At 44.4% G+C, this 26,600-nt stretch overlaps 1 protein-coding gene across 1 annotated transcript in view; it reads left to right on the top strand.

Moving 5' to 3' along the window:
• Window positions 1-5,476: 5,476 nt before the first annotated feature.
• SH2D4B (SH2 domain containing 4B) overlaps window positions 5,477-26,600 on the top strand; it is a 47,919-nt gene continuing 26,795 nt past the window's right edge. The window contains exons 1-3 of the mRNA XM_057505851.1: window positions 5,477-5,663; window positions 6,725-6,872; window positions 17,261-17,408. Of these exons, the coding sequence (XP_057361834.1) occupies window positions 5,563-5,663; window positions 6,725-6,872; window positions 17,261-17,408 (397 nt within the window). The 5' untranslated portion in view covers window positions 5,477-5,562. The remainder of the gene's footprint in view (window positions 5,664-6,724; window positions 6,873-17,260; window positions 17,409-26,600) is intronic.

Below are 26,600 nucleotides of genomic sequence, written 5' to 3'. Positions count from 1 at the left end.
ACATTAGCCTGATGGGTTTCCCTTTATAGGTGACCTTTTTCTCTCTAGCTGCCTTTAACACTCTTTCCTTGTCCTTGATCTTTGCCATTTTAATTATTATGTGTCTTGGTGTTGTCCTTCTTGGATCCTTTCTGTTGGGGATTCTGTGTATTTCCGTGGTCTGTTCGATTATTTCCTCCCCCAGTTTGAGGAAGTTTTTAGCAATTATTTCTTCTAAGATACTTTCCATCTCTTTTCCTCTCTCTTCTTCTTCTGGGACCCCTATAATACAGATATTGTTCCTTTTGGATTGGTCACACAATTCTCTTAATATTGTTTCATTCCTGGAGATCCTTTTGTCTCTCTCTATGTCAGCTTCTATGCGTTCCTGTTCTCTGATTTCAATTCCATCAATGGCCTCTTGCATCCTATCCATTCTGCTTATAAACCCTTCCAGAGTTTGTTTCATTTCTGTGATCTCCTTTCTGGCATCTGTGATCTCCCTCCGGACTTCATCCCATTTCTCTTGCATATTTCTCTACATCTCTGTCAGCATGTTTATGATTCTTATTTTGAATTCTTTTTCAAGAAGACTGGTTAGGTCTGTCTCCTTCTCTGGTGTTGTCTCTGTGATCTTTGTCTGCCTGTAGCTTTGCCTTTTCATGGTGATAGGAATAGTTTGCAGAGCTGGGACGAGTGACAGCTGGAAGAACTTCCTTTCTTGTTGGTTTGTGGCCCTCCTCTCCTGGGAGAACAGCGACCTCTAGTGGCTTGTGCTGGGCAGCTGTGTGCAGACAGGGTTTCTGCTTCCTGCCCGTCTGCTATGGAGTTAATCTCCGCTCTTGCTGTGGGCGTGGCCTGGCTCGGGCAGCTACTCCAAAGTGGTGGAGTTGCGTTGGAGCAGGAGCTGCTGGGAGGCTATTTATCTCCGTAAGGGGCCTCCCTGCTCCCTGCAGCCCATGGGTTAGGGTGTCTAGAGATCCCCGGATTCCCTACCTCTGGATTAAGTGTCCCGCCCTTCCCCTTTAAGACTTCCAAAAAGCACCCGCCAAAACAAAACAACGACCACCAAAAAAAAAAAATTTTTTTAATTAAAAAAAAAAAGGTGGTCGCTCGTTTTTCTTTATTCTCCGGTGCCAGCCTCAGGCCTCTGCTCACCGGTCTTGCTGCCCTGTTTCCCTAGTATTGGGGTCCCTATCCCTTTAAGGCTTCCAAAAAGCGCTCGCCAAAACAAAACAGCAAAAAAGCAAAAAAAAAAAAAAAAAATGGTCGCGCCCTTTTCTTATGTCCTCTGTCGCCCAGCCTCCAGTGGCTGCTCAGTGTTCTTGCTGCCCTGTTTTCCTAGTATCGAGGGCCCTGCACTCTGGCCCGGATGGCGGGGGCTGGGTGTTCGGCAGTCCTGGGCTCCGTCTCCCTCCCGCTCTGCCTATTGTTCTCCCGCCGGGAGCTGGCGGGAGGGGCGCTCGGGTCCCGCGGGGCCGGGGCTTGTATCTTACCCCCTTCGCGGCGCTGGGTTCTCTCAGGTGCAGATGTGGTCTGGATATTGTCCTGTGTCCTCTGGTCTTTATTCTCGGAAGGGTTGTCTTTGTTATATTTTCATAGATATATGTTGTTTTGGGAGGAGATTTCCGCTGCTCTACTCACGCCGCCATCTTCCGCCCCTCCCTAATTTTTAAAACCTATTTGAATCTACCAACTTCTGAAATAAATACAGGGAAACTCCCTACCATGAATATATACATTTCAATTCTCCTTGCCTTGTGAGGAGACTCTGTTTTATGTAGTTGTCTGCTGTGCTCTGTGTTGTATCAAGGTTTGTGACTGTTACATCTCTTTCTGGGTTGTGTCTTTTGTTATCACATAATATCCTTGGTCTTGTTTAACACACTTGTCCTTGAACTTTCCTTCTCTGACTTCGCCACAGTTGCTTTCTTTCTGCTTGCTTTTGCATGTTTGTGGTTGCCTAGCTATTTATTTTTAACCTTTTCCTTTTCTTAAATATGGCTTTTATCTAAATAATGCACAGTTGTATTTTATTTTTAATCATATCTGACAGTCTCACACTCTTAATAGAATTAATTCTGTTCACATATTTGTGTCAGTGAACATACTTAGGGCTTAAGGCTTCTGTGTGTCTTGTGTTTGTTACCTGTACCAATCAGTGATGTGCTTGACTGTAAGTAACAGAATACACAACGAAAAATTGCTTAATTAAATATTTCATATTTTAATTGTTATATTTCATTTAATTATGATAGAACTTTTTTCCTCGAAAGTCCTTATTTTCTTCAAATCATGTGAAATCTGGAGGTGTGCTGCAATGGGTAGGATTGTTTTAGCTACTCACTTGATCTTTCTGCTTACTTATCCTTAGCATGTAGCCCTCTTCCTCACAGTTGCAAAAGTCTCCCAGCAACTCCTGGCATCACTTCTTTATTCCAGGAAAGAAGAAGGAGATGAGGCAAAAGAGCAAAGGGTGAAGGAGTCTTCACCTTTTTATTGGAGAAAGAAAGCACATCACTGGGACTTCGGCCTATATCTACTCTGTCAGAAATCAGGACAGCTGGTCACTCCTGGACTGGTCTTTTGCCAAGGAGAATAATATTACATGGAGCTTTAGAACCATTTTATTTGTCATTGAAGCTGGGGTAGAAACTTGCCTCTCCTGAAACTAAGAGACCTCTGTTACTCCCTGAGCAAACTGGGGGTTTCTGATAAGGGAGGAAGGTGGGCTGGAATGGATAGTGGGTAGATAACCGATAGTTTCTGCTGTGATAGCTACCCATTTTTTGTTGTTTTCTCTCTTCCCTATACATGTTTTTGCAGGATTGGTAAGCCTCTATCATTTACTTTTTCCCATTACTTTGAAAGTTGTATAATTCTAATAGTGGTTGCCTCCCTGCTTCTATCAATCATAATTAAACCTGTGTTTCTGTATTACTATGTTGCTTTTAACATGCAGCAGAATAACAGCACCTTCTATATTAGTCAGGGAAATTAATGCTGACTTCTGGAACAGACAAGCCCTGAAGTTGCAGTGAGTTTATATAGGGAAGGTTTATTTCTTGATTACATCACAGCTTGATGTGGATTGGATAGCTCTTCTGTGTGACTTGCTTTCAAACCTTGACTTGTTGATCAGTCTGCTTTTTTGTAGCAATTCTACCATCTTGGAGTCACCTATTCCTAGCTGGGTGGCTAAGAGGCAGAATGTGGAAAAAACAAATCAGCTACAAAAGCATCGGTCTGAAAGTGGTACAAATCACTTCCCCTGACATCCATAGACTAGAATTCAGTCATGTGGCCCAATGGGACTGAGGGAAGCTGGGAAAAGTAGTTGTCTGGTGGACTCATGGAGAAGAAATGAGGTGCTGGACATATTATGGTTGCTGTCACAAATCATTCTGCCCACTCACACATTTTGCTCTCTTTCTCTGTGATACTGCACTCACCATCTATGTAAGGGAGACACACTCAAGTCTCACCCTGTCACTGCATGCAGCCCAAATCCAGTCTTCAGGGGTTCTGCATGGGTCACTATAAGGTCTGGACATGCTAAAGAGATGTGCCATCTGAATACCCCCACCTTAAAGATGCAATATCAGTGGTGGAGCAGGGTTGAAATATCCACTGGGGCAAAGGGGAGAATGTGAACCCTACTGAGACATGAGTTTATGTGTTCCTGAGGCCCTAGAGGTCCAGCTCTGTGAAGGCCCCTGCCCCGGCCAGGGAGGGCTGCGTGGGGTGGATGCTGACTGTGCCCTCAAGGAGGCTCCTGCAGGCTCACTGTTTCCCTTGGCCTCATCTGGAGTGAGTGTGGAGGTCCACAGCCTCCTTGGACCAGTAGAGCCTTTGAAGCCTGCTGCCTGTTCATTGAGGTTATGTATGCATGGGTTACTGAAGTCTTGAACAATCAAAGGCTTTTTAAGTCCAGACTCAGAAACCTAGGAGGCTTCTGATGTGTTCGCGTCCAAGTCCTAGTAACAACACTTGAGATTCTTTTCTGGACGTATTTCAAAAGCTGACTGTGCTGCTTTGCCTCTTTCCCCATGTCTCTGCCTTTCAACTCAAGGGCATCTACCTCAGACACTTAGAAAAGTAAGTGTGAGAGGTTGCACTCTCCATGTGCATGTGTTAGCCTGGCTCATCTGAGGAGCAGAGTGGAGGATGGGAACATACCAGGGTTTATTCAGGAAACGTCTGTGACACCGCCGTGCAAGTCTGACCTTGAGGAAGGAGGTGGTGAAGGCAGGCTGGGTGGAGGTGTCCTGGGCAGCTGTGCAGTCTGAGGAGGGTTTCTCCAGGCTTCAGGGAGGTTGCCCATTGGAGGAGTGTGGTGTCTCTCAGGAATGAGCTGCCGTGCTCAGTCCCAGGCTGGGAGCCACCTCTGGGAAGCACGACCTTGGGCGAGCACAGGAGCACAGTTGCAGAGTGCTTGCTCCCTGTGGCTGGGTGCCCGTGGGGCCCATGCTCAGGGCCACCCAGTGCTCTGTGCCCAGGTCACTTTAGTCACCTGAAAGTTTTACTGGATACTGTCAACGTTAAACTTTAAAAAATCCTATCTCTTGCAATTTGGGCCTTAGAAGGGAGTGGTTTTTCCAGTCCTAAAAAGCCCCAATTTTCTATGTTCTCTCTATCCCCTTTTATTTTGGCTTGTAAAGCACCTACTTCCTTCTTGAATGCATTCCTTTCTCTTGACACCTTATCAGACACAGCTGCTAGCAAACAACACAATCAATGTTTATTTTCCAATCTTTCCCCTTAGAGTGACAAGTTCAGAAGGCATAAGGGTCTGCCTTTTACGTTATAGCATCTGACAATTTTACCTAATGTTTTGCCCTTGCATAACATGGATCTGCAGACATTCAGCCTGCTGAACATTCCTTGCCACCCAGTGATGCATAGGTTGTGTTTCTGTTTCAGCAGCATCCCGCTCTGGGGATGGACTTCCATTTTCTTCATGGTAATCAATGCCATCTGTTGTGGTAGGCAAACTGAGAAATCTCAGTAGCTTAGTACAACACTTCTTTCTTACTCATGTTACAGGCTGCCGTGGGTCAGGGAGGCTCAGGGCCTAGCAGCTTCATCTTGCACCTCCACCATCTCCAGTTCCTTGTTTCCAGCCAGTGGACAGGAGAGAGAGTGCGGAGAAGGATCCCTGGCTCCTAACAGCCTTGGTCCGGGAGTGACAAAGGTCCCTTCCTTCAGGAGTGCTGTCCTGTCATGGATGCACTCTCTGTTGATCTCAGAGGCACCTGGCCTTGAGCACTAGCTCCAGCCTTGGGCACCAGCTCCGACAGGCAGGCTTAGCTGCTGGCTGGCACCCTAGGGAGACTCGGAGGGAGAGATGCAGGTGGACCAGAACTCAGGCTGCTGAATCTCTGGAGTCTTTCTGTAGATGATAATGATGAACAGAGGGGGTGTGATGGCTGTGCACCATCAGCCAACCTAGACCCTTCCTTACGTTTTAGAATTCAGACCTTTTTCTTCTTCCTTCCTTGTTCCTCCTTCGGTTGTGTGGCAGCGAGTGACAAGCACATCCAGTGGCTCCTGGGGGCGGATGGCGATGTCTGGGTCTGGATCATGGGAGAGGGCCCTGGCGACAGGCCCTATGAAGAGATCTCGGAGGAGCTGATTGCAGAGAGGGCGCGGCTGCAGGCACAGAGGGAGGCTGAGGAGCTCTGGTGAGAGGAGCAGATGGGTGTGGGGGGTGCCTCAACAGGTTGCCTTGGGATGGGCTCCAGCTGAAGGACAGTAGCTTGTGGGTGGGAGGGAGTAGCTGCCAGGCAGCTGGCTGGCTGCTAAGGTTAAGTGAGCAGAGCATCAGAGTCCTGTATGTATCAGGTTGACCTTATTGGTTCAAATCCTGGCTCCCCCAGTTAGTAGCCAGCTGATCTAGTGCCTCAGTTTTCACATCTGTGCTGTGGGCATAGCAACACCCTTTCCATCTGGATGTACTTTGGATTCACTGAGGACTCACTGAGTAATATATATATGATATGCTTTCGCTTTTTCCTTCACTGAGTTGTCCCCAGTACAGTGTAACAGTTTGGGTTCACCTTTGTTATCTACTTGTTCCTCTTCATGTTACCTACCTTCCCACACAAGATGGACAGCTGAGCCCCCAGTGACATGTGCAGTCAGACTTTTTTCATAAATAAATATTAACATTTTTTCACCAAACTTGGAAATTTGTATGAAGCTGAGTCCAACAGTTTTCTCCCAATTTTTAATGACAATGTTTTAATTGTCAAATTGTTAACAACCCAACACCGATAACCACAATGAGCATTTAAGCAATACATACATACTTTGTAAATTTTTATTCACACCTTGATAAATTGATTAATATAGATCCACAATGTTATTTAAGATTACTATACATATTCCATTACACAAGGAACCCAATTTTATTAGTCCTGCTGACAGACATTTAGGCTGTTTGCCATTTGCTGTGTCATAAAAGTCATCTGCTGAACATCTTCTACCTTTATACACTTGAGTAAGAAATAGGATTTCTGAGTCTCTTTTTCCTGGCTTCCAGAATAATCCTGCTGATTTACACTCCTATACAGGAGACTGACTATTTCTCCCCACCTTTGCCAATATTGGGTTTGTTAACCTTAGCTATTTGCCATTCTGATAGATCAAGAAAGATTGCTTGTAGTTTTTATGTGAAGTTCTGCTGCTGCATGGTCCTTCAGTTTCCCACAGGAGCTTATACCTGCTGGTGTTCTCTTGGAAGGAGACAGAAGGAGGCAGAAATCACCAAGAAGTTCCGGGATGCTCTTGCCAATGAGAAAGCCCGCATCCTCGCGGAGAAGTGGAAGGTGGAGATGGAGGACCGCAAGGCAGCCAAAGTCCTGGAGGAGCGCATCCATGAGGAATTCAAGGTGAGCTGTGGGGCATCCGTGTGCAGCTACCTACCTCCTGGGCTACTGGGGCCCATCTCTCATATGGACCAGTCCTTCGCCATTGGTTGGTACTGAATGCTTTGTGAGAACAGAAATCTGGCATGTCTGAGCAGGAAGGAATTCGACGCATCATTTGGGCAAATCCACTTCTCGTACAGACGAGGCAGCTGAGGGTCAGACAAGGTAAGAGGCTTGGCTATATGACAAGAGACTTGGCCACAAGGCCATGTGTAGTTGAGGACAGAGCCAGGACCAGAACTCAGGCCTTCTGCCTCCTAAAGTAAAGGTCCTGAAAGGAGGCCTGGAAAGTGCTGAGTTTGTGGTCAGACCAGCCAGGAAATCAGTTCCAACACTACTGCATACTGCTGTGTGACCTTGGGAAGCTTGCTGAACTTGCCTGAGGCTTTACTTTCTTGTTTGTAATAGTAGGGTAATAACAACACCCAACTTGAGGTTTTTAGAGGTTTTAAGGAGATGAAAAATGTACATTTTCTGGTCCTGGGTAGGGAGTTGTTGATAACTTTGCATACCTACTCATTCTATGAGAGTTTGGAGCTGGTAAAAGAGGTTTATAATCCTCTGATAAGATGATTAGATTGCCTGAAACAAATTTTTTTCCTGGTCCCTATTTGAGATTTTTTTTTTGGCTACAGAAATAGTACATTGTTTTGGGGGTAGAAAACACATATAAGCAAGAGGAGAAAATAATAATTATGCTGAATCCCAACAGTTGTGTTTTGTGAATTGTATATTCATAGAATTTGCCCATTAAAAATTTTTAAAAACCTTTCCCCCCCATAATGATTAGATAGTGAGGATAGTGGCCTCTTAAGATTATTTATGTTGCAAATACTTTTCTTAGTGTTGTTGTTTTTCTCTTAATTTTGGTTATAGTGTTTTAGATGTACAGAAGATTAAATATTTTACTGGTCAACTATCTCAGTCTTTTGAAAAATTACTAATTTTATGCCTAGAAAGATCTGTGCCACCATAAGCTTATAAAAATATTAATCTGTATTGTTTTATATACCTTCCATGATTTTTTATTTCTTTGCACTTAGTTTCCCTGCACTTTGGAGTATGGTGTGATATAGGGCTCTCACTGTATTCATTTTATTTTTCTTTCAACTTTAATGAAGTTTGAAATTTCTTTTTAAATGCAATGTTTTGAGAGTAAATATTGCTTCACTTACAAAAGTCAAGAGAATCTCCTTAAAATGTATGTAACTGCAAGGAAAGTTAAATAAGGAGATCAATAAATATATAACTATAAATAAATAGGCCTGGGAGCCTTAGTTTGCTGACTCCTAATCAAACCCTAAGTACTTCAGTGTGGTCTCCCATGAATAAGAACATTTTTGTGCAGAGCCACAGTCACCATTATAACACCTGTTAAAATGAACAACTCTGTAATAGTATCAAAAATCCAATCTATAATGGAGAAATATTCAGTTTATATTGTTGGATTTGCATATGATTATTTAAGTCTGCTGGGGAGGAAAATCAATACTCTTTGTAGATCTCTAACAGCGAGAGACACATGCTCTAATCTCTGGCTGTCCTCTTCACCAGAGGTGGCCTGAGTCCCAGAGGCTCATGGGAGCATGGCTCGGTGGAGCTGGGGCCCTGGGGCTCAGTTCACAAGGAGATTATAGCAGGATTGGGTGCAGAGGAGACTTTTGGTTGATGATCTTGATGACTGAGTGATGATAAATTGCAGGGCTCTGTGTGTTGGGTTCGTGGAGCCTTTATTTGGGGCCATCTGGCCAGGCCCTCAGGTTCGTTGAGGGGCCCCAATACAGGCTTTTGATGTTATTTCCAAAGAAGGTCATGGTAATTATGTCTTTGTTTTTGTTTTAAATGTCAATGTTTAAACTTTAATACACTTAGTAATCCTGATTTGGTATGTCTACATTTCTGAGCAGCTGGGAGGTTTCCTGTCAGAGCTGTCTGTCAGTGAACTACCCATGTATTGTGAAAAGCTATGTGTTGCAGGAAATGGTTAAGTGTGGGCTGTAATGGTACTAAAAAGGTTTCTGTGGTGGACTAGTGATGGCTGGCAGCAAACTCTTTGCCACTACTTCCTTGGAGAGGTGGGGTCTGAGTCCGCTCTGGCCTGTTCCTCCAGCTTTGATCTGAAGAATGCAGTAGAAATGACTATGCAATTCTGAAGACAGGCTATAGAGATCGACAATTTCTGCCCCTTCTTGCAATGCTCACTTCTGGAAGCTGCGTCTTGAGAAGCCCTCCCTTCCGGACTGGCATGCTGTAAAGGAAACCCAAGGATGCCAGGCAGAGAAGGAGCGAGTGTGGAGGAGCATGGAGGCACCGGGCCCTCAGTGAGGCCCTCTTGGTTCTGTCAGTGAAGGGCTCCAGTCAGGTGACTGACCTTGGCTGAAACCACGTGGAGCAGAAGGGCTGTCCAGCCAAGCCATGCTGTACTTATTAACCTACAGAATCACTAGCAAATAAAACGGTTGTTATTTTAAGGCACCAGGTTTGCTGGTAGTTTGTCACTTGGCAATAGATAACTAAAACAGCTTTGCTAACGGGATTAGAGGTTGGTTTAGATAATTTTTATTGTGTCTTTTGACCAACGTTCTAACATAATGTGAGCTTTGCATGCAGAAATGTGCCAAGAACATTTGGTTAATTTAATACCTTTTTTTCCCCCTGAGAACCTAAGTGCAGATTGTCTGGGGGTGGGTGGTGGTGGTAGTAATTAACTCCCTACTCTCAGAGAGCTAACAGGTGCTGGGGGGAGAGAGTGACAACTCTGTGAGCAGCCATCAGCCCCGTCCACGCCTGCAGGGTGCCCACGGAGGTCAAAGGAGTACCTTTACGAGTTTTGGCGTGAACAAGGACAGGAAATGGAAAAGAGCTATGTGGAATGGTGAAGGGTCTGCTGTTGGCGGGGAGATGAAAGCACATGATGGGTGGAGCCAGACGTGGGCGGAGCCTGGAAGGGTAGGCGGCGGAGCCCTCAGATGCTCCATGAGCAGGTGCACTGTTCTCTGTGGGCAAAGCAGACACGTGAGGCTCTCCATGCTGAGGGATGTGGTTGGATCCAGCTTTGGGAGGATAACTGGTGGTTATTCAAGTGATGAAAGTTTCTGGGGAGGGAGAAGACAGATTTTTGCAAAGGTCACAGTGGGAAAGAATGAGTCTGTGACTATAGAGATACAAGGGGATGGACATAGAGAAACAGTGGCGACGAAACAACAAGGCTCGGCATCAGTTAGGTGTCGGGATGAGAGAAGGTAAAGGGCAAGGGTGTCTGAGCCCCAGGCTGGGGAATGGGTAGATGGCACCACCTTTGCCATGGAGAACTGGGAAGGAGGAGCAGACTGGAGGGGAGAGAATGAGCTTGGACTGGCTGGCCTGAGGTTTTTTTTGCTACCCAGAAAAGGAAGGTGGGGTGAGGGCTGGCGGCGGTGGGGGAGAACGTGGACCAGGAGCCTGGTGGTGGTGGTGGGCTGGCTGGGCTCTCTTGGGGCTGCTGTGCTGAGGATCATAGGAAAGATGACAGTGAAAAATTCCTTTTAGAAAAGGGTAAAAAATAAATCCCAGAATCTTGTGTAGGGTTAACAAGGGAACTTAAAAATAGAAGCAGCAGACAGCTAGAAACCTGTTTTTTAAAAACCATTCTGTTGTGGCTGGCACCGTTTGATAGCAATTTACGTACATATAAAAATGTTCCTTTCGAAAAAAAGGAGATCATGAGGCCAGATAAAATTTGCATCTTTTTTTCCTGCCTTCTTAACTCATCAGGCTACCTGGATGCTTCTTCCTCTACTGAAGACCCCAGAACATGGACAGCAAGGATCCTTCTCTCTCCCTCTGGTGACCTTTCTCTAAGGTGACTTCCTTCTCCACTTCCACATCTCCCTCCTGTGCCCACCTCCTTCCCAGTTTTACTTCCTCCCAGTTCTCCTGGCAAGGAACAGACACAGTTGATAACAGTTAAACTGTCCTTTAAATTTTCTCCATTTTCTATTCAAGGCCAGTCTCTGTTTTTCTCTCCCATTAGGTTGGAGTTCATTTTAGCCACATAATGACATCCTCTAGAACTGTAAAAATGATCCCTGCCTTATTCCCAATAGGATGATAAATGGTGGGAAACTTTCCACTCCTCAGCTCTCTCTTGAAAACTGTAGACTCTCTCTGAGTTTCTCCTGGACAAGTCAGGCAGCAACAGGAACATATGATGTGGTGTCCCCTTTCCCTCTCACGATCATCATAACCCTTCATCGGTTCACTGATTCACTCACTCCTGAAGCCACCCTTTATGCAGCAGCTGCTGTCTGCTTGGATCCATGCTGGGAGCTAGGAGGAGGCATGAATGACACAAGCGGCTCTGGCCTTTTGGAGGGCTTCCTCTCAAAAAGCACAGTGGTGTTACTGCGGCCAGACTGACAACTCAAACAACTGTGCCTTCCAGTGAAAGCATCTGCTTCGGTGGTATCTTCTGCTGGGGTGAGGTGGACCCGGGTCTCTGTGAGCTCCTGCTGTGTGCTGTTACCCATGGTTATCAGGAGAAGGGGGCTGAATAAGCTGGACAGCTCACGGGGCTTGGGTCTTGCCAGAAAAAGACAGTCGATTGCTCAGGCAGATGGTGAGTGTTTGCTTATTTGCCTTTTGGCTGCCTTGGCCTTCAGCTGCTTAACTTAAGAAAGATGTACTTTTCTTCAGCGATCACAGATGGGTCAAAGAATTGTGATGGTAGCAAGGACAATGAGAGTTTTTAGGCAATTTTAGCTGTGAGGGCTGAGTCATTTTAGCAAGAGCACTGAAGGAAAGATGCAATGCTCTTTATTCGTAGTTCTCCTTTGCCGTTCCCATCCACATGAAGAGCTTGTCTTTGTTGCAGTAAGTGGCCAGTTGGGGCTTGACAGAAGAAGAGTTGATTCCTTTGAGATAGACGCTGCTGCAGTTTCTGGCTCCTTGGCTGTGGTTCACTCTTAGATGAAGAGGACCGAGTGGACGTTGCACTGTCATTTATTTATTCAGGGATAACCACCCCTCAACCTTACTGAAGTATAACAGACAAAAATTGTATATATTGGTGTACAATGTTTTGATATCCCTATACATTGTGGATGATTAATCAATCAAGCTAATTAACAAATTCACATCCTTACCTAATTATCTTTTTTGTGGTGAGAACACTGAAGATCTACTTTCTTAGCAAATCTCAAGTATACAGTGTATTATTAACTATGCTGTACCTTAGATGTCCAGCATTTTTTCATTCTGATAACTGAAACTTAGTACCCTTTCACCAAACATAAGTTATATGTCTTCCCATTGATGAATGAACTTTTAAAAATGTGGTGTTTGTATACACAGTGGAATATTATTCAGTCCTCGCAAAGAAGGAGACCCTGCCATTTGCCACAACGTGGCTGAACAAGAAGGACTTTAAGCTAAGTGTCAGAAATGACCCTTTTCTGGGGTGCAGTGTCTGGCATGGGCTAAATTGTGGCCCCCTAAAATTCATATGAGGAACACCTAGCCTTCAGTATCTCAGAACGTGAGCATATTTGAAGTTAAGGTCTTTAAAGAGGCAATTGAATTAAAATGAGGTCTTTTGGGTGGGCCCTCATTCAGTATAACTGGGATCCTTATAAGTGACAGCTGTGAAGGAGCTGGGTGGAAACTGGCTTCGTTGGTGCTATGTGTGTTGAGTGACTGGTAATGAACGCAGTCAGAGATCACGGAGCCCTGGAAGAAGAGTGGGAAACCCACCGCATAAAATGTGGAGTGTGGTGACAGGGTAGGGAGTGGTTTTTGCTCTGCTGAGATGCTAGTGACTGATGAGGGTGAGCTACAGCTTTCAGGGAACTCTCAGCTTATTCTGCTCAGACAGGCTTTGAGTTCAGTATGGCATCAGTCATTAACTCTGCTCTAGAATTTCCTTTCTTAAAACCAATCAATCTTAACCCAACTTCCCCTCCAGCTGTCCCTGTCTCTGTTCTCCTTTTCACAGGGAGTGTCTTGACATGTTCCGTCTGCAGTCATTTCCACTGCCTCCCGCACATCCCTCCACCCCCGGGGCGCTCCCCTCATGTCCCATGGCCACGTCGGCAGTCCCTCATGGCTTCTCTCCTTATCTTTGCGGTGTCTCAGCAGCCCACAGCTCAGTTTACCATTCCCCTTTACTTGAAGTGTTCCCTTCTCTTGGCTCCCCCAGCAGACATCACCCCTTCTGGGTTTTTCTCTGACCCCTTGGCTTTCTCAGTCTCCTTTTCTGGCTCCACCTCTTTCTCCTGAAAGTGTTCCCAGATGCTCTGGTGGTCTTCTTTTCACCTACATTCTTTCTTTCAGGGATGGCATTATGTCATGGCTGAGAAACATCATCTATGCAGATGACTTCTCTGTCAGTATCTCCAGCCTGAACTCGCCCTTAAGCTGCAGGCCATGCATCCCTTTGCAAAGACAGGCCTCTTGGATGTTGGATGGCATCTCAAACTTATCAAAAATACAATTCTGACTTTTTTCCTCCAGCCACAGGGGATAATTCTATACTCAAACATGTCAAGTCCATTTGCAGCATGAGGGCCACTGGGCTGGTGGTTCCCCCTCTCTCTCTGCCTGGAGTTTTCTTCTCCCTGATACTCACTTATTGGCCCCCTTCTTGCTGTTCAGGCATCAGGTCTCATTACCCCTTCAGAGAGGACTTCTGGTCACATGCCCAAAGTGGCCTTCTAGATTCTCTCTGTCACTTACCTTGTTTTAATTCTCCATGCCCTGTTTATTACTTTCTGACCTTTCTTGATTTTCATTTGGTTAACGTTTCTCCCCCACCAGAAGGCAGGCTTGGAGAGAATGGGCCTGTACCTGTTTTGCTCACAGCCTTATTCCCCATGCCTGCAAAGACCTGAGCTCCTAGATACTCAGTAAATATTTGGCGAATGACTAGATGAAGTCACTTAACTTCTTTAGCATTTAATTCCCAGCTCTGAGAAAGTGGGTCATTAGGAACTTAGAGTTTGTCTATTCTTTGGAATTAGGAATTGCTCCTTGAATTGGAGAGAAGTCCTCAATATATGCCATTTGAGAAGAAACTAAAACCTTGTCTTTTTTCAAAATGAGGGATTAAAAACTCAGTTATGTCCTTTTCCCCCTGTTGATCCATTAAAATAGTAGTGAAGGACTGAAAAGAGAGAAAATGAGAAGAGGGAAGAACACATGAGAAAATGTCCACAAAAGTGTGGTAGCTGGAAAATAGGGAGAGGGGTGAGGAGTTCAGCATGGCACCTGCAGAAAGAGGGGTGATGGCAGTGAGCTGGCTCAGGTTCAGGTTCAGGACTTGGAGGCCCCTGAGACAGTGAAGCATGGAGCTGAGACTCCGGGCTACTATATTCCCTCTCTGACCAGAAGGAGAGGGAGTTAAAAAGGAAGGGTTCAGAGCTCAGTGGATCATGCGGAGTGGAGAGAACAGGTGATGGGCAGATGGGAACAGGAGGATTAAGTAAATGTCTGAACTCTGTACAGTGGGACCTGCCACCAGGGTCCTGTGGGATGCACAGGCCAGCAAATTGTTTTTGTGTATGGTGTCTTTGTCTATAATGGATTAACAGTTTGAGCCACATAAAATCAGCCTGTTAACTCTATTCTGGTGAGGCAATGTCATGCAATTCTAAAATAAAAGCATTGTGTTGGCCAGCAGGGTTCAGAGGAGAGGGTCAGAGAACACCCTGAAGGGGAGAAGCAGGGAGGTGGGGCTCCTGTGGGACCTGGGCTGGCCTTGGACACCTTCCTGGGTGACACCACTACCCCTGCCAGTCCTGGGGACTCTTTCTGGCAGTTCTTGGAGGAACTTGAAGGAGAAATTTGCAAAGAAAGCACTTCAAAGCATGGTGTTCCCATGAAACATGGGGCCCTGCTTGCTTGGGCCTGGAGCTAGCCTCCCTTGTGGACTCCTGGGATGCTGGTGGTCAGATAGCACTCTGGTAGGAGAGAGGAGAAGACACAGAATAATAATAAGAAAGGACCTCTAGCTACTTACACCTGAGATTTCCTCATGAAATGGCTAGTTTCTCATCTAGTCATCCTAGAACAAAGCCCATCTCTCAAGGAAGCCCTGTCTTCACACTCTGAGTCTCTCACTCAGACACTTTCTCTACTGAATATGAACAGTCAGGGACCATCAGACATCTGGGGAATGCCTCCAGCACAAATGACAGGCACCAAATAAAACAAACTTTAAAGAAATCAAAAAGAAAGAAAAAATAGAGGAAATAGACCTAAATCCAAATGTGGGTGAGAAGGTGAGAAGAAGCTCTAAAATGCTCTAAGATAAGCTATTCCATTCATGAAACAGGACGGGGTGAGAGATGAGCCGTTCTATTCATGAAACAGGATGGGGTGACATGAAGCCAAAAGGAACAATCGAAAATGAGAAACAGGGCTTGGCTGTTACAAATGCAATAGCTGAAATAAAACATTGAATAGAAAATTTGGAAAAGAAAGTCAGCAAGATCAGCCAGGAAGTAGAACAAAAAAGATGAGAGAAGGAAAATAAGAGAGAAATAATAAGGCATGTGGAAGTCCAACATTTGAAAAATAGGAGTTCTGGAGAGAAGAGAGAGAAATGAGAGACAAAATTATCAAAGAAATCCTAAGCCAAGAGATATTAGACCGGGAAGACTTGAGACTCCAGGTCAAGAGGACTGAGAGCCTAAACGATCGATGAGAGGAAATCTACAACAATACATTTTTTAAAAGTTCAGAATATCAGTGGTTGGTAAGAGAAAAATGTGTGCCTTATGCAGAAAAATGAGACTCTGAGTGGCAGTACTGGTTGCCAGAAGACAAGGAGGTAGAGTCTTCCAAATTCTGCAGGAAAATGACTTTTAATCAAATTGTGTTCAACCGCAATAGCAGTTATATGTGAAAGTAACATAAAAATGTTTTCAGACGAGACTCAGAAAGTGTCTTCCTGTGCTTGCTCACCTGAGAAGTCCTGTAAATCATGTTGCTGCCCAAGGAGGAGGAAGTGCTCAAACAGTAAAACATGGAACAAAGAAATAAGGGCTTTACTCTCAGGAAAGGCTAAGAGGTGAGCCTTGGGTGGATGGATGTACAGGAGACCTGGACAGTGGTCAGTTGAGATGGGAGAAGAAGGAAAGATGGCTTCTGGGGACAGGGGCATCCCTTGGGAAAAGATATGTGCTATATTATCTGTTACAATAAAAACCCAGTTGGTTAAACACAGAGAAAGGTTTACTACAGATCTCAGGAAGGTTTGGGAAAATTCAATATCCAACTTCAAGATAAAGTGATTATTAACTCAGGAAAAGACAAAAAAAATTATTTGAAATAGAAAGCTATTGTACTACCATATTTTACTGAGTTTAAAGCACCATTGGGTGATTGTAAAGTGTATCCTTATTTTAAGAAGGAAGAAACAACCATTGCCTACAAAGGGGCAACTTGTAAATTGAGACACACACACATTTCAGAGATTTTGTTAGAAAGTTAAAAAATGCACATCTTGGAATTGGTGAAAACAGCACCTATTAGGCTTTGCAGTGAACTGTACTTACACTGATTATTGATTTCCCACATATTGTGATCTAAATTTACTGTGAGGAGAGGAAAATTATGGATGTGTGCCTGTGTGGAAAATAAAGGTACTATATACCATGTATTACAAAACTAAGGCAGTAGTTCATTTGTAGAATTGGTAAGTCAAGAATTAGCAGCATTATTCAGACACAGACGTAAGTGCGTAGAAGGACAGCTAAAATGATTGAGAATGGTGGCTTCTGGGCACTGGGCAGGGGTGGGGCAAGTTGGAGTGAAGTGGTTTGGAGAACTGCTGTTTTTATAACAAGCCTATGGCATATATTGCATGTTTGACATACACATGTTATCCTGATGTAAACAAAGGTAGAGGAAAATACCCATTCCCAAACATACACACAGGTACAGAACCTTTCTGGAGCTTAAAAGTGGGATAATAACTGGAGATCTGGAGCCCCCAAACCTGCTCTCTCTTTGAAGTATCTTATCTGGAGATAGGTTAAGATGAGATCATGCTTAATTGGCCTCCAGGATGACCAGACAGCCCTATGCCCAGAATGGAAGTGTGGCCAAGGAGGGCCCACCCTCCTCTTACCTTTGCAGGAAGTTTTAGAGCCTACACATTGTTCCGTGTGTGTAAACCCATTTGACCCTTGCAGCAGCCTTGAGCAGGTGTAACTGTTGCCATTCCTGTGGGTAGAGACCAGCCTGGAGTGGCCCACCGCACCCCACCCTGTGACGGCTCAGCCCTGCCTTGCTGCAGAACCACAGAGGCTTTCTCCTCCCTCATGAAGTGTCACTGTCACCTAATGTCATGCTGTCCCCTGATATTTTAGAGGAAAGAGGCAGAAGAGAGGAAGCAGGGAGAAGAGCAGATTCGCCTCCAGGAAGAGCAGAGGGCGAAGGAACTCTACTGGAGCCTGAAGCAGGCCCAGCTGCAGAGCCAAGCCAGCGAGAAGGAGGAACGCGAGTGGGAAGAGCAGCGTGAGTAAAGCTTGTTTGTCAGGGACGGGCCTCCAGGCAGCCTTCCTCACCTGCGCTCCCCCGACTTGTCTATTTTCTGGGCATCATTCCCAGCTCACTTACTCTGCCCAGAAGACTTTACCCAGGACCACCCACTGGCATGGTCCTGCTAAGGAGCCAGAGGGTAAGGGCTTCCTCCTTCAGGAGTGTGCATGCCTGTAGGGGAGTTTCCTTACGCTAAAATGAAACCCTACATTTACTAAGTTACCAACGATCTCCTGGCTCCGTGATAAGTTCTGGGGATCCAAGGGTGAGGGATTATGGAGCTCATCTTGGAGGAACTCATGGGCCAGGCAGGAGATAAACACAGGCTAAGGGCTCTGAGGGAGAATGTACCATATACCATTGGAGGACAAAGTAGCTATCCTGGTGAAGTTCTAGACACAGCATTATAAAGTGAAGCTTGATGGTGGTACAGGAGTAAGTGTGGCAGAGGCATAGGTGCTCTAGATGGAGGCCTGGGCATGTATAAAGGCATGGTGACAAAGAAATGTGGTGTACTTAGGATGTGGGAGATGTACAGGGTGGCTATAAGGCCTGAGAGTGTCGGGGTGCTGAGAAGTTAGGTACTGATTTTGTATCCTGTAACTCTTTTCTTTTATTAGTTCTAAATTTTTTTTGTGAAGTCTTTAGGGTTTTCTATGTGTAAGATCATGCCACCTGCAAACAGAGACAATTTTATATCTACCTTTCTGATTTGGATGCCTTTTTTATTCTTGTCTAATTATTCTAGGCAGGACTTCCAGTATTATGTTGAATGAAAATGGAGAGAATGGGCATTCTTGTCTTGCTCTTTATTTTGAGCAAAAACTTTAAACCTTTCACCATTGAGTATGATATTACCTGTGGGCTTATCAAATATGGCTTTTATTATGTTGTGGTACATTCTTGTATATCTAATTTGTTGAGAGTTTTTGATCATAAAATGATTTTGAGCTTTGTCCAGTGCTTTTTCTCCATCTAGTGAGATGATCATGATTTTTATTCTTCATTTTGTTAATGCGGTGTATCACATTTATTGATTTGTTGAACCTCTGTTGAGCCATCTTTGCATCCCAGGAATAAATTCCACTTGATCATGGTATACTATACTTTTAATGTACTGTTGACTTTGGTTTGCTAATATTTTGTTGAGGTTTTGCATTTATGTTTATCATGGATATTGGCTTATAGTTTCTTGTCTATCTGGCTTTCCTATGAAGATAATCTTGGTCTCCTAAAGTGAGTTTGGAAGCGTTCCTTCCTCCTTAACTTTTTGGAAGAGTTTAAGACGGATTGGTATTAATTCTTTAAATGTTCACTGGAATTCACTAGTGAAGTAGGTCCATTGCTGGTTTAATCTCCTTATTAGTGATTGCTTTGTTCAAATTCTCTGTTTCTTCATGATTCAGTCTTGGTAAGTTGTACATTTCTAGAAAATTATCCATTTCTTCTAGTTCACCTAATTTGTTGATATATAATTGTTTATAGTAGTTTCTTATGATCCTTAGTTTTTTTTTGTGTGTGTGGTATCAGTTGCAATGTCTCTTTAATTTCTGAGTTTATTTGTGTTTTCTCTCTTTTAGTCAGGTTGGTGGTTTGTCAGTTTAGTTCATCTTTTCCAGAAACAACCTCTTAGTTTTGTTGATCTTTTCTATTGTTTTTCTAGTCTCTATTTCATTTATTTCTGCTCTGATCTTTGATATTTTCTTCCTTCTGCTAACTTTGGGCTTATTTTTTGTTATTCTATTTCTTTGAAGTGTAAAGTTAGGTTATTTGAGATTTTTTTTTCTTTATGTAGGAATTATTGTTATAAAGTTCCTTCTTAGGACAGCTTTTACTGCATCCATAAGTTTTGGTATAGTGTGCTTCCATTTCATTCATCTCATTTTCATTTCTTTGACCTATTGGTTGTTCAGTAGTGTGCTGTTTAATATCCATATGTTTGTGAATTATAATTTTCTTCTTCTTATTTCTAGTTTCATGCTATTGTGGTCAGAAAAGAGACTTGATAGGATTTCAATCTTCTTAAATTCTTTTTATTTTACTCATTTTATGGCCTAGCCTATGATATATCCTGGAGGATGTTCTGTGTTTAAGGAGGATGTATATTCTATTGCTGTTGAATGGAATGTCTTGTATGTGTCTGTTAGGTCCACTTGGTCTAATGCTTAGTTATATTCCATATTTCCTTACTGCTTTTCTGACTGGATGATCTATCCACCATTCAAAATGGAGTATTGACATCCCCTTTTATTATTGTATTGCTGGTTATTTTTCCATTCAGATCTGTTAGTATTTGCTTTATATATTTAGTTGCTTTGATTTTACATCCTGCAACTCCACTTTATCCATTTATTATTTATAAAAATTTTTTTGGTGAACTCTTTAGGGTTTTCTGTATGTGAGATCATGCCATCTGCAAGCAGGTGGTATATATATTTATGATTGTTATATTTTCTTCATGAATTGGCCCCTTTATCATTATATAATGACCTTCTTTTATCTTGTTGCCATTTTTGGCTTAATGTCTATTTTGTCTGACATAACTTTAGCTACTCTTGCTCTCTTTTTTGTTTCTACTTGCATGGAATATCTTTTGACACCCAAGTAGAGAGAGCATTTGAAAAGGCCCTGTGGAGGAAATGGCATTTGGCTTGGGAAAAGTGGGGAGGCAGAGAAGGCAGGGAAGGGCACCATAACAGGGGGAACAGTAGTGAGCAGGAGCAAGGTCATTGTATCCAGCTGACAGGCACATTTTCATGTGGCTGCTGCCTGGGGCTTATGGTGAGCAATGAAGAGAGTGAGGCTAGAAAGGTAAGATGGGAAAAGCTAAAGAATAATTCATTCATTTAAATTCAGAATAGAAGAAGAGAGAGGTAAAAAGAGAAGGTAGGGCAAAGATTCTATTTAAAAAATAGTGAACAGTTACAAAGTGAAGTCATATGAGGCTCCTACAGTGGGGGAGGGAGCATTGGCTGGGATCGTGTCCTGGCTCTGCCACTTATGAGTATGACCGGAAGCAAGTTTTTGCTTAGCTGCTCAGTTTCTTAGTTTGTAAAATTTGGGTAATGATGTTGTGTTGAGGCATGTTGTGAGGGTGGAATGAGAGGAAAGGAGCAAAGGTGCTTTCTAAATTGTAAAGGGCTGTCACTCAGGAAGTGTTCCTCTTTCTGTAGCTACAGAATGACATGAAAAGTTATGGGCTGGGCTGGTGTTTTGTTAGGGATGGAGAATGGAAATCATTTGGTCCTAGTGCTGCCCAACTGCTAATTAATGTACTGTGTGGCAACAGAAAATGGAAACAAACCCTCTGAAAAACAGAGAAAAGATGTGATAATTCAAGCCTCATGATTTTGGCTCCTCATTTTATGCTTTCTTAAAGAATGATGAGCTGAACTCTGGAGCCTGTCATTCAAATGCAGCAAAGCCATTCTGCACTCAATTAATTTAATATGAAAGATACACTGGGCCATTAATCTACTGGGAGCAGCAGTTTTTGATAAAACACCTAAATTAAATTCTCCAAGTTAGAAAAAAAAGGGAATTGTTCCCTTTAGTATTCTTGAATACAGAGTTAGTTATTCAGTTCAAACAGCAGACCAGGCTCTGGCTTCTGGGAAGCTCTGCATGTATCAGGCAAAAATTCATTTAATTATTTCTCAACTGTGAACTTGTAGGAGTGTGGCGTTAGGTAACATCTAGTTGTCCAGAGATTTAGAGAGAAGCCAGCATGACGTGATAAATGACATTTTGTACAAAACTTGGGACTATATTATTGTTAACCTCTTCCCTCCCTCCTTGAACTGTGTGATTCTGACTGTGGCCCCTAGCCCACAACCTCCAGTGGTCTTACCCCCTGCTGGGTTGTTGTCAGAGCTGTGAGAAAATGTGAGCTCACACTCAGGACGGGGTTCAGTTGTGTTGATTCCATTCTCTGCAGTCCTAGCATGGAGTGTGCTCTGGAGTCTGGGTTTAGTGTAAGGGGTTCTGAAATGCTGTGTGCTTGAGGCAGGTGGAACCTCAAGAGGCTTGTGGAGATGTGGTGTGGTCTGGAGATGGAGTCTGGAGCTGGAGGGAAAGGTCACGGATAACACAGAAGGGCCCTTTCTGTCCACTGACGGGATGGAAAATGTGCGGCCTTTCTTTGGACATAACCAGTTTGAACTGCTCCTCAAACTGCGGGTGCCACATAATTTTGATTTTACAACCCAGGATAATGCCATCCTGACTCCCCACGTCTGATTCATATCCTGCTTAGGGGTTCTCTCTCCTCTTGAGTTGCTCAAGAATCCCTGGGACTTTATGTTGTCCCAAAGTGGAGTCAAAGTGAGGTTCACACTGGCATGGGGAGCTCTGGTCTCAAGGAATCACTGGTGTTGTTCCTGTTGGCCACAAGGGGTCACTGTTGGCAGCCTTAAGAATTGCTGGCAGGACAAGGATGACCTCAGAAGCCTTGGGGTCCTGCTCAAGAGAAAGCCCCTTCCTTTAAGGCCGGCCTAGGTTTAGCTGTGGGCCAACCTCACTTTGAGGCTCATCTCTCAGGGATCACGGTCTGGGTGCCAAACCCACCCACTGTTGCAGTGATGGCTGCTCCTGCAGGCTGAGTCATCAGAAGCCTGTGTGCATATACTCCAGTATCTGGACCACCTGCTCCCCTTGCCCAGGGCTCAGGACACCTCCTCTTTTCACTTTCATTTTTCCCATTTCCCTGGCAAGTGCACCTGATTCCATCCAGCCCCTATCCCTATACCACTTCCCTGTCTCTCATACCTCTGTGCCTTAACAGGATGGACCCTTTCTAAAGGTGGTGTTCCAGCCCCATTGTCTCACAGCAAACACAACAAAGGCAAGAACAATAGATAATATTTAGTGAACCTCTACCATGTGCCAGCAACATCCAAACTCCATCTATGTACTATCTCGTTTACATCTCAAAGCAACTCCCTGGAGCCCCTCTTCTAGAGATGAGGAAATACAGCATAGATGTATAGTTCAAGTTGCCCAAGGTCACAAGGTCACATCGGGCAGAAAATGGAGCAGATATATATATATGATTATTCTGTTATTTTCCAGGAAATTATATCATCTACCCAAGGGGTTAGTACAAATTGATACTGCTTTGAAGCTTTCGGTTTCTCTGTAGGATGTACCTGGATCATCTGAATTCTAGAAAACACTGAGTCTTTTCTGTCTGGGCAGAGTGGAGAGAGGGCCCAGGGAACCATGGGCAAGTTCTTTAGAGAGGGTCTCATGAAGCAACGAATGATCTTCCTGAACCTGATGCCCTCCGGACTCCTACAGGCACATCTGCCTCAACATGTCCAAAACTCAGTTCCCTCATGTTCCCCAGTCTGCTTCATTACCTGGCTGTCAAAGGCAGAAACTTAGCTAACATTCTGGTCTCCTTTTTGGTCACTACCAATCCCTAAACTGGCCAAGTTGTAAGGATTCTACCTCCTTAACATTCTTTTAATTTTATACCTCTCCTCTCCATGGTCCTGGCACTGTCATAACTTTGACTCCCATTGTTCTTTACCTAGATTTCTGTCTTCTAAGTCTTTGTTCTTGTTGCTGTCACATTTGTACCCCACACTGTAGCCAAACCTATCTGCAAAATGCAAACAGCACACCACTCTCCTGCTTAAAATCTTTCAGTGGCTTCCAATCACCCTTTGGTAAAGCATTAGCCCATATTTATTGGCTGCTTCTGTTTCTGCATCGTCAACCTCTAGCCCTCTCCCTGTGAGAGTGTCCCTCCAGCCATGCTGACCCACTCCCAGAGGGTTGCCCAAGCTTCGCTAGCCTCTGGGTCTCTGCCCCTGAACTTCCTCTACCTCAAATACCCTGTCCTTGGCCTCTCCTAGTTGAATCCCATGTGTCCACCAGGCATCAGCTTAGATGTCCTCCCCCAGGAGCTTTCTCTGCCTGGATTAGGTGCCCCTCCCCTGGGGCCCCCTGGCACTGTGTGCACACCCCACCACTGCTCCATTACTATTTGCTGCCATGTCCTCCCTCCTTGACAGTGAGCTGTCTGAGGGCAGAGGCTGTCTTGCTCATTACTGTCTCCACAACCCCCAGCACTAGCCTGACTGTCAGCTAACAGAGTGACCTTATGAAAATGAGAAAAAGGCACCCATTCCTCAAGATGCTGCACTGCCATCTGCAGAAGATTGTTACAACATCTGCCACATCTATGATGATCACGTGGAGACCACACCCCCTGTAGCTGTGCAAGGCATGGCTTGGTCCTGCACAGCACAGAGCTGGCACACTAAACACATGTGCTGAATAAATGTGCATACTCTGTCCCTATGTGTTATTTAAAGCATTAAAAACCCTGCCTCTCGCAATGACTAGCTAGGTGGTATTTCTGGAGCTGTGTAACTGTTCACAGAGATTCTGCCAAGAGGAAAACCAACTTCTGTCATTTCTTTATAGTGTTAGATAGCCGAGCTGGAGCCTTGAGCACGGATAAGGACCTGACCCCAGAAAGCCTGGTGGTTTGGGCAGCCCTTGACAAAGGCTGGTACTGTCTCTATTTTCCATGGACTGAAAACTACAATGCAGAGAGATGAAAACTTGTCCCAGGCTAGACAGAGAGTTAGAAGCAAAGCCAAGCAGATGCCCAGCTCGCTCCCCACCCTCAAGCCTGTGGCAGCTAGAATTCCCAGGTCTGCTCTGGGTGAGGGTGGACTCCAAAAATGACAGGCTTCCCAGTTTCTTATTGAGCAGGAGGGTTCCAGGCGGGGTGGTCCTGGAGAGTGGTGTCTCAGTTCTGGGGACATGGGTGCATCCCTGGAGAGGAGAGCAGAGCTGGAAGAGGCCTTTCCCCCTGACCTGCAGGTGAGAGAACCGAGGGCTGGAGGGGAACACAGCTGGTTGCACGGCTAGCTAATGGTGCCACCACCTCTGCTCTGGCTGTTTGATTTTCAGCTCAGTGCTCACCAAGCCAGAATGTCAGAATGTCCTTAAAAAAAAAAAAGCTATGGTAAAATACACATTTAAAGTTTACCCATTTGACCGTTTTCAGCGTGCAGTTCAGTGGCACTGAATACACTACATTGTTGAGCAACCATCACCACCGTCATCTCCAGCACTTTTGCATCTTCCCAAACCGTGACTCTGCGCCCATTAAACACTAACTCTCCATTCTGCCCTGCCTCCTACTCCTGGCAAATACCATTCTCCTTTCTGCTCTATGAATTTAATTACTCTAAGTACAACAGATGGAATATAAGTGGAATCATACAAGTCCTTCTGTGCCCGGCTTATTCATTTAGCATGACTTTAAGATTCATCCATGTTGTAGCATGCTCATGATTTCCTTCCTTTTTAAGACTGAATAATATTCCATTGTATATATATATAGCACACCACATTTTGTTTATCTGTTTATAACTAGTGGACATTTGGGTTATTCCCACCTTTTGGCTACTGTGAATAATGCTGCTGTGAAATGTGTGTACAAAGACTTGTTTGAATGCCTGCTTTCAATCCTTTTATGTATATATCTAGATGTGGACTTGCTGGATCACATGGTAAGTTTATTTTTTTATGGAACTACTATACCGTTTTCCACAGCAGCTATACCATTTTACATACCCACCAACAATGCATGAGGGTTCCAATTTCTCCATATCCTTGCCAACATTTATTTTTTAAAACTAGAAACATAGTTATCCTAGTGGGTGTGAAGTGGTAGCTCCTTGTGGTAGTCCCATTTTTTTAACAACTAAATTCAGCCTTTCTTCTGCAGTCCTCTGTGTGCTCATGCTCAGTTTTCTTTTTGGTATTTTTGTGAGATGGAAGCTAATTCTCCCTTTAGCAGATGCAGAAGGAGCCCTGGAACCTGCCTTAGAAGGGGAATGGCCACAGTCCCACGTTGTTCTGTGTGTGGTACAGGCCCTTGCAGTGCAGTGGGTGAGGCCCATGGGGGGTCCCTGTGGGCCAGAACATGGCCCAGGGGAGAAGCAGCAGGTGACTTGGCCTGGTGCTCACCTCTGGGCACCTGGACAGTCCAGTACTTGCTGGCTCAGGGCAAAAGGTGCTCATGGCTGTTCCGAACGTGGCTGCTCCTAATGTTAGTTTTGGTTATTTTCATTGGGTTAGAAGAAAAACCCTGTGAGTTCTGACTGAGGGTTTCCATGGAAGATTCATGGGATACAGTCCAAATGCATCCCTGATTCTGGGAAGGAACTAAAGTAACCTTTTAAGATTTCCAAGTGTAATCTAGGGTAAGCAGCTGTTAAACTGACCCAGAGCCCATTCCATGTGATTGAACAACAAGGGTGCCCCCTCCTGGGCTGCTCAAGAACTGTTCATAGCTTCATTCTGGACCTCGCACTAGCAGGGCTTATGAAAATAAAAATTGTATTTAACACTTAACAGGTGTATATGTACCTGACGCGGTTCTAAATGGCTTATACTATTAGCTCTCATAACCCTCATAACAACTTTATGAGGTAGGGACTATTATTGTTTCCATTTTACTTAGGAGGAAACGGAGGCCCAGGGTTATGAAAGTAACTTGTGCAGTGTCGCCCAGTGGGTAAATGGAGCTAGGATCTGAACCCAGGCATCCTGGCTCCAGACTCAGGCTTTGGGAGATTGGAAGAAAGGATCAAGTTCTGAGGCCTGATTTAATAAGACATGGCTTTTCCAAAGCACTTTGTAGCTTATGGTGTTTTTCCATGTTTCATTTACTCTTCACAGTAACTCAGTGAGACAGACATTCATACCGTTCTCATTTTGCTGGAGTGGGAAGCTGAGGCCAGACTGGTTCAGGGGCTTTCTTAAGAAAGCTGGCATGGAGTGTTGGTCAGCATGTGGAGAAAAGGGAACCCCTGTGCGATGTTGGTAGGAATGTCAATTGGTGCAGCCACTATGGAAAACAGTACAGAAGTTACTTAAAAATGAAAAATAGATCTACCATATCATGCAGCAATCCCACTTCTGGGTATATATCCAGAGGAAATGAGAAGAGGCTGCTGAGGAGGAATTTGTGCTCCATGTTTATTGCAGCATTATGCTCAGTAGCCAAGATTTGGAAACAAGCTAAGCAGCCATCAGTGGATAAACAGATAAAGAAGATGTAGTATATCTATGTCTATGTCTACGTCTATGCCTACATGATATCTATAACACAAGGGAATATTATTCAGCCCTGAGAAA

Source organism: Manis pentadactyla, chromosome 8 (assembly GCF_030020395.1).
Source record: "Manis pentadactyla isolate mManPen7 chromosome 8, mManPen7.hap1, whole genome shotgun sequence".
NCBI lineage: Eukaryota > Metazoa > Chordata > Mammalia > Pholidota > Manidae > Manis > Manis pentadactyla.
Note: the sequence above shows the minus strand (reverse complement) of the source record. Positions and strands in the feature narration are given on the sequence as shown.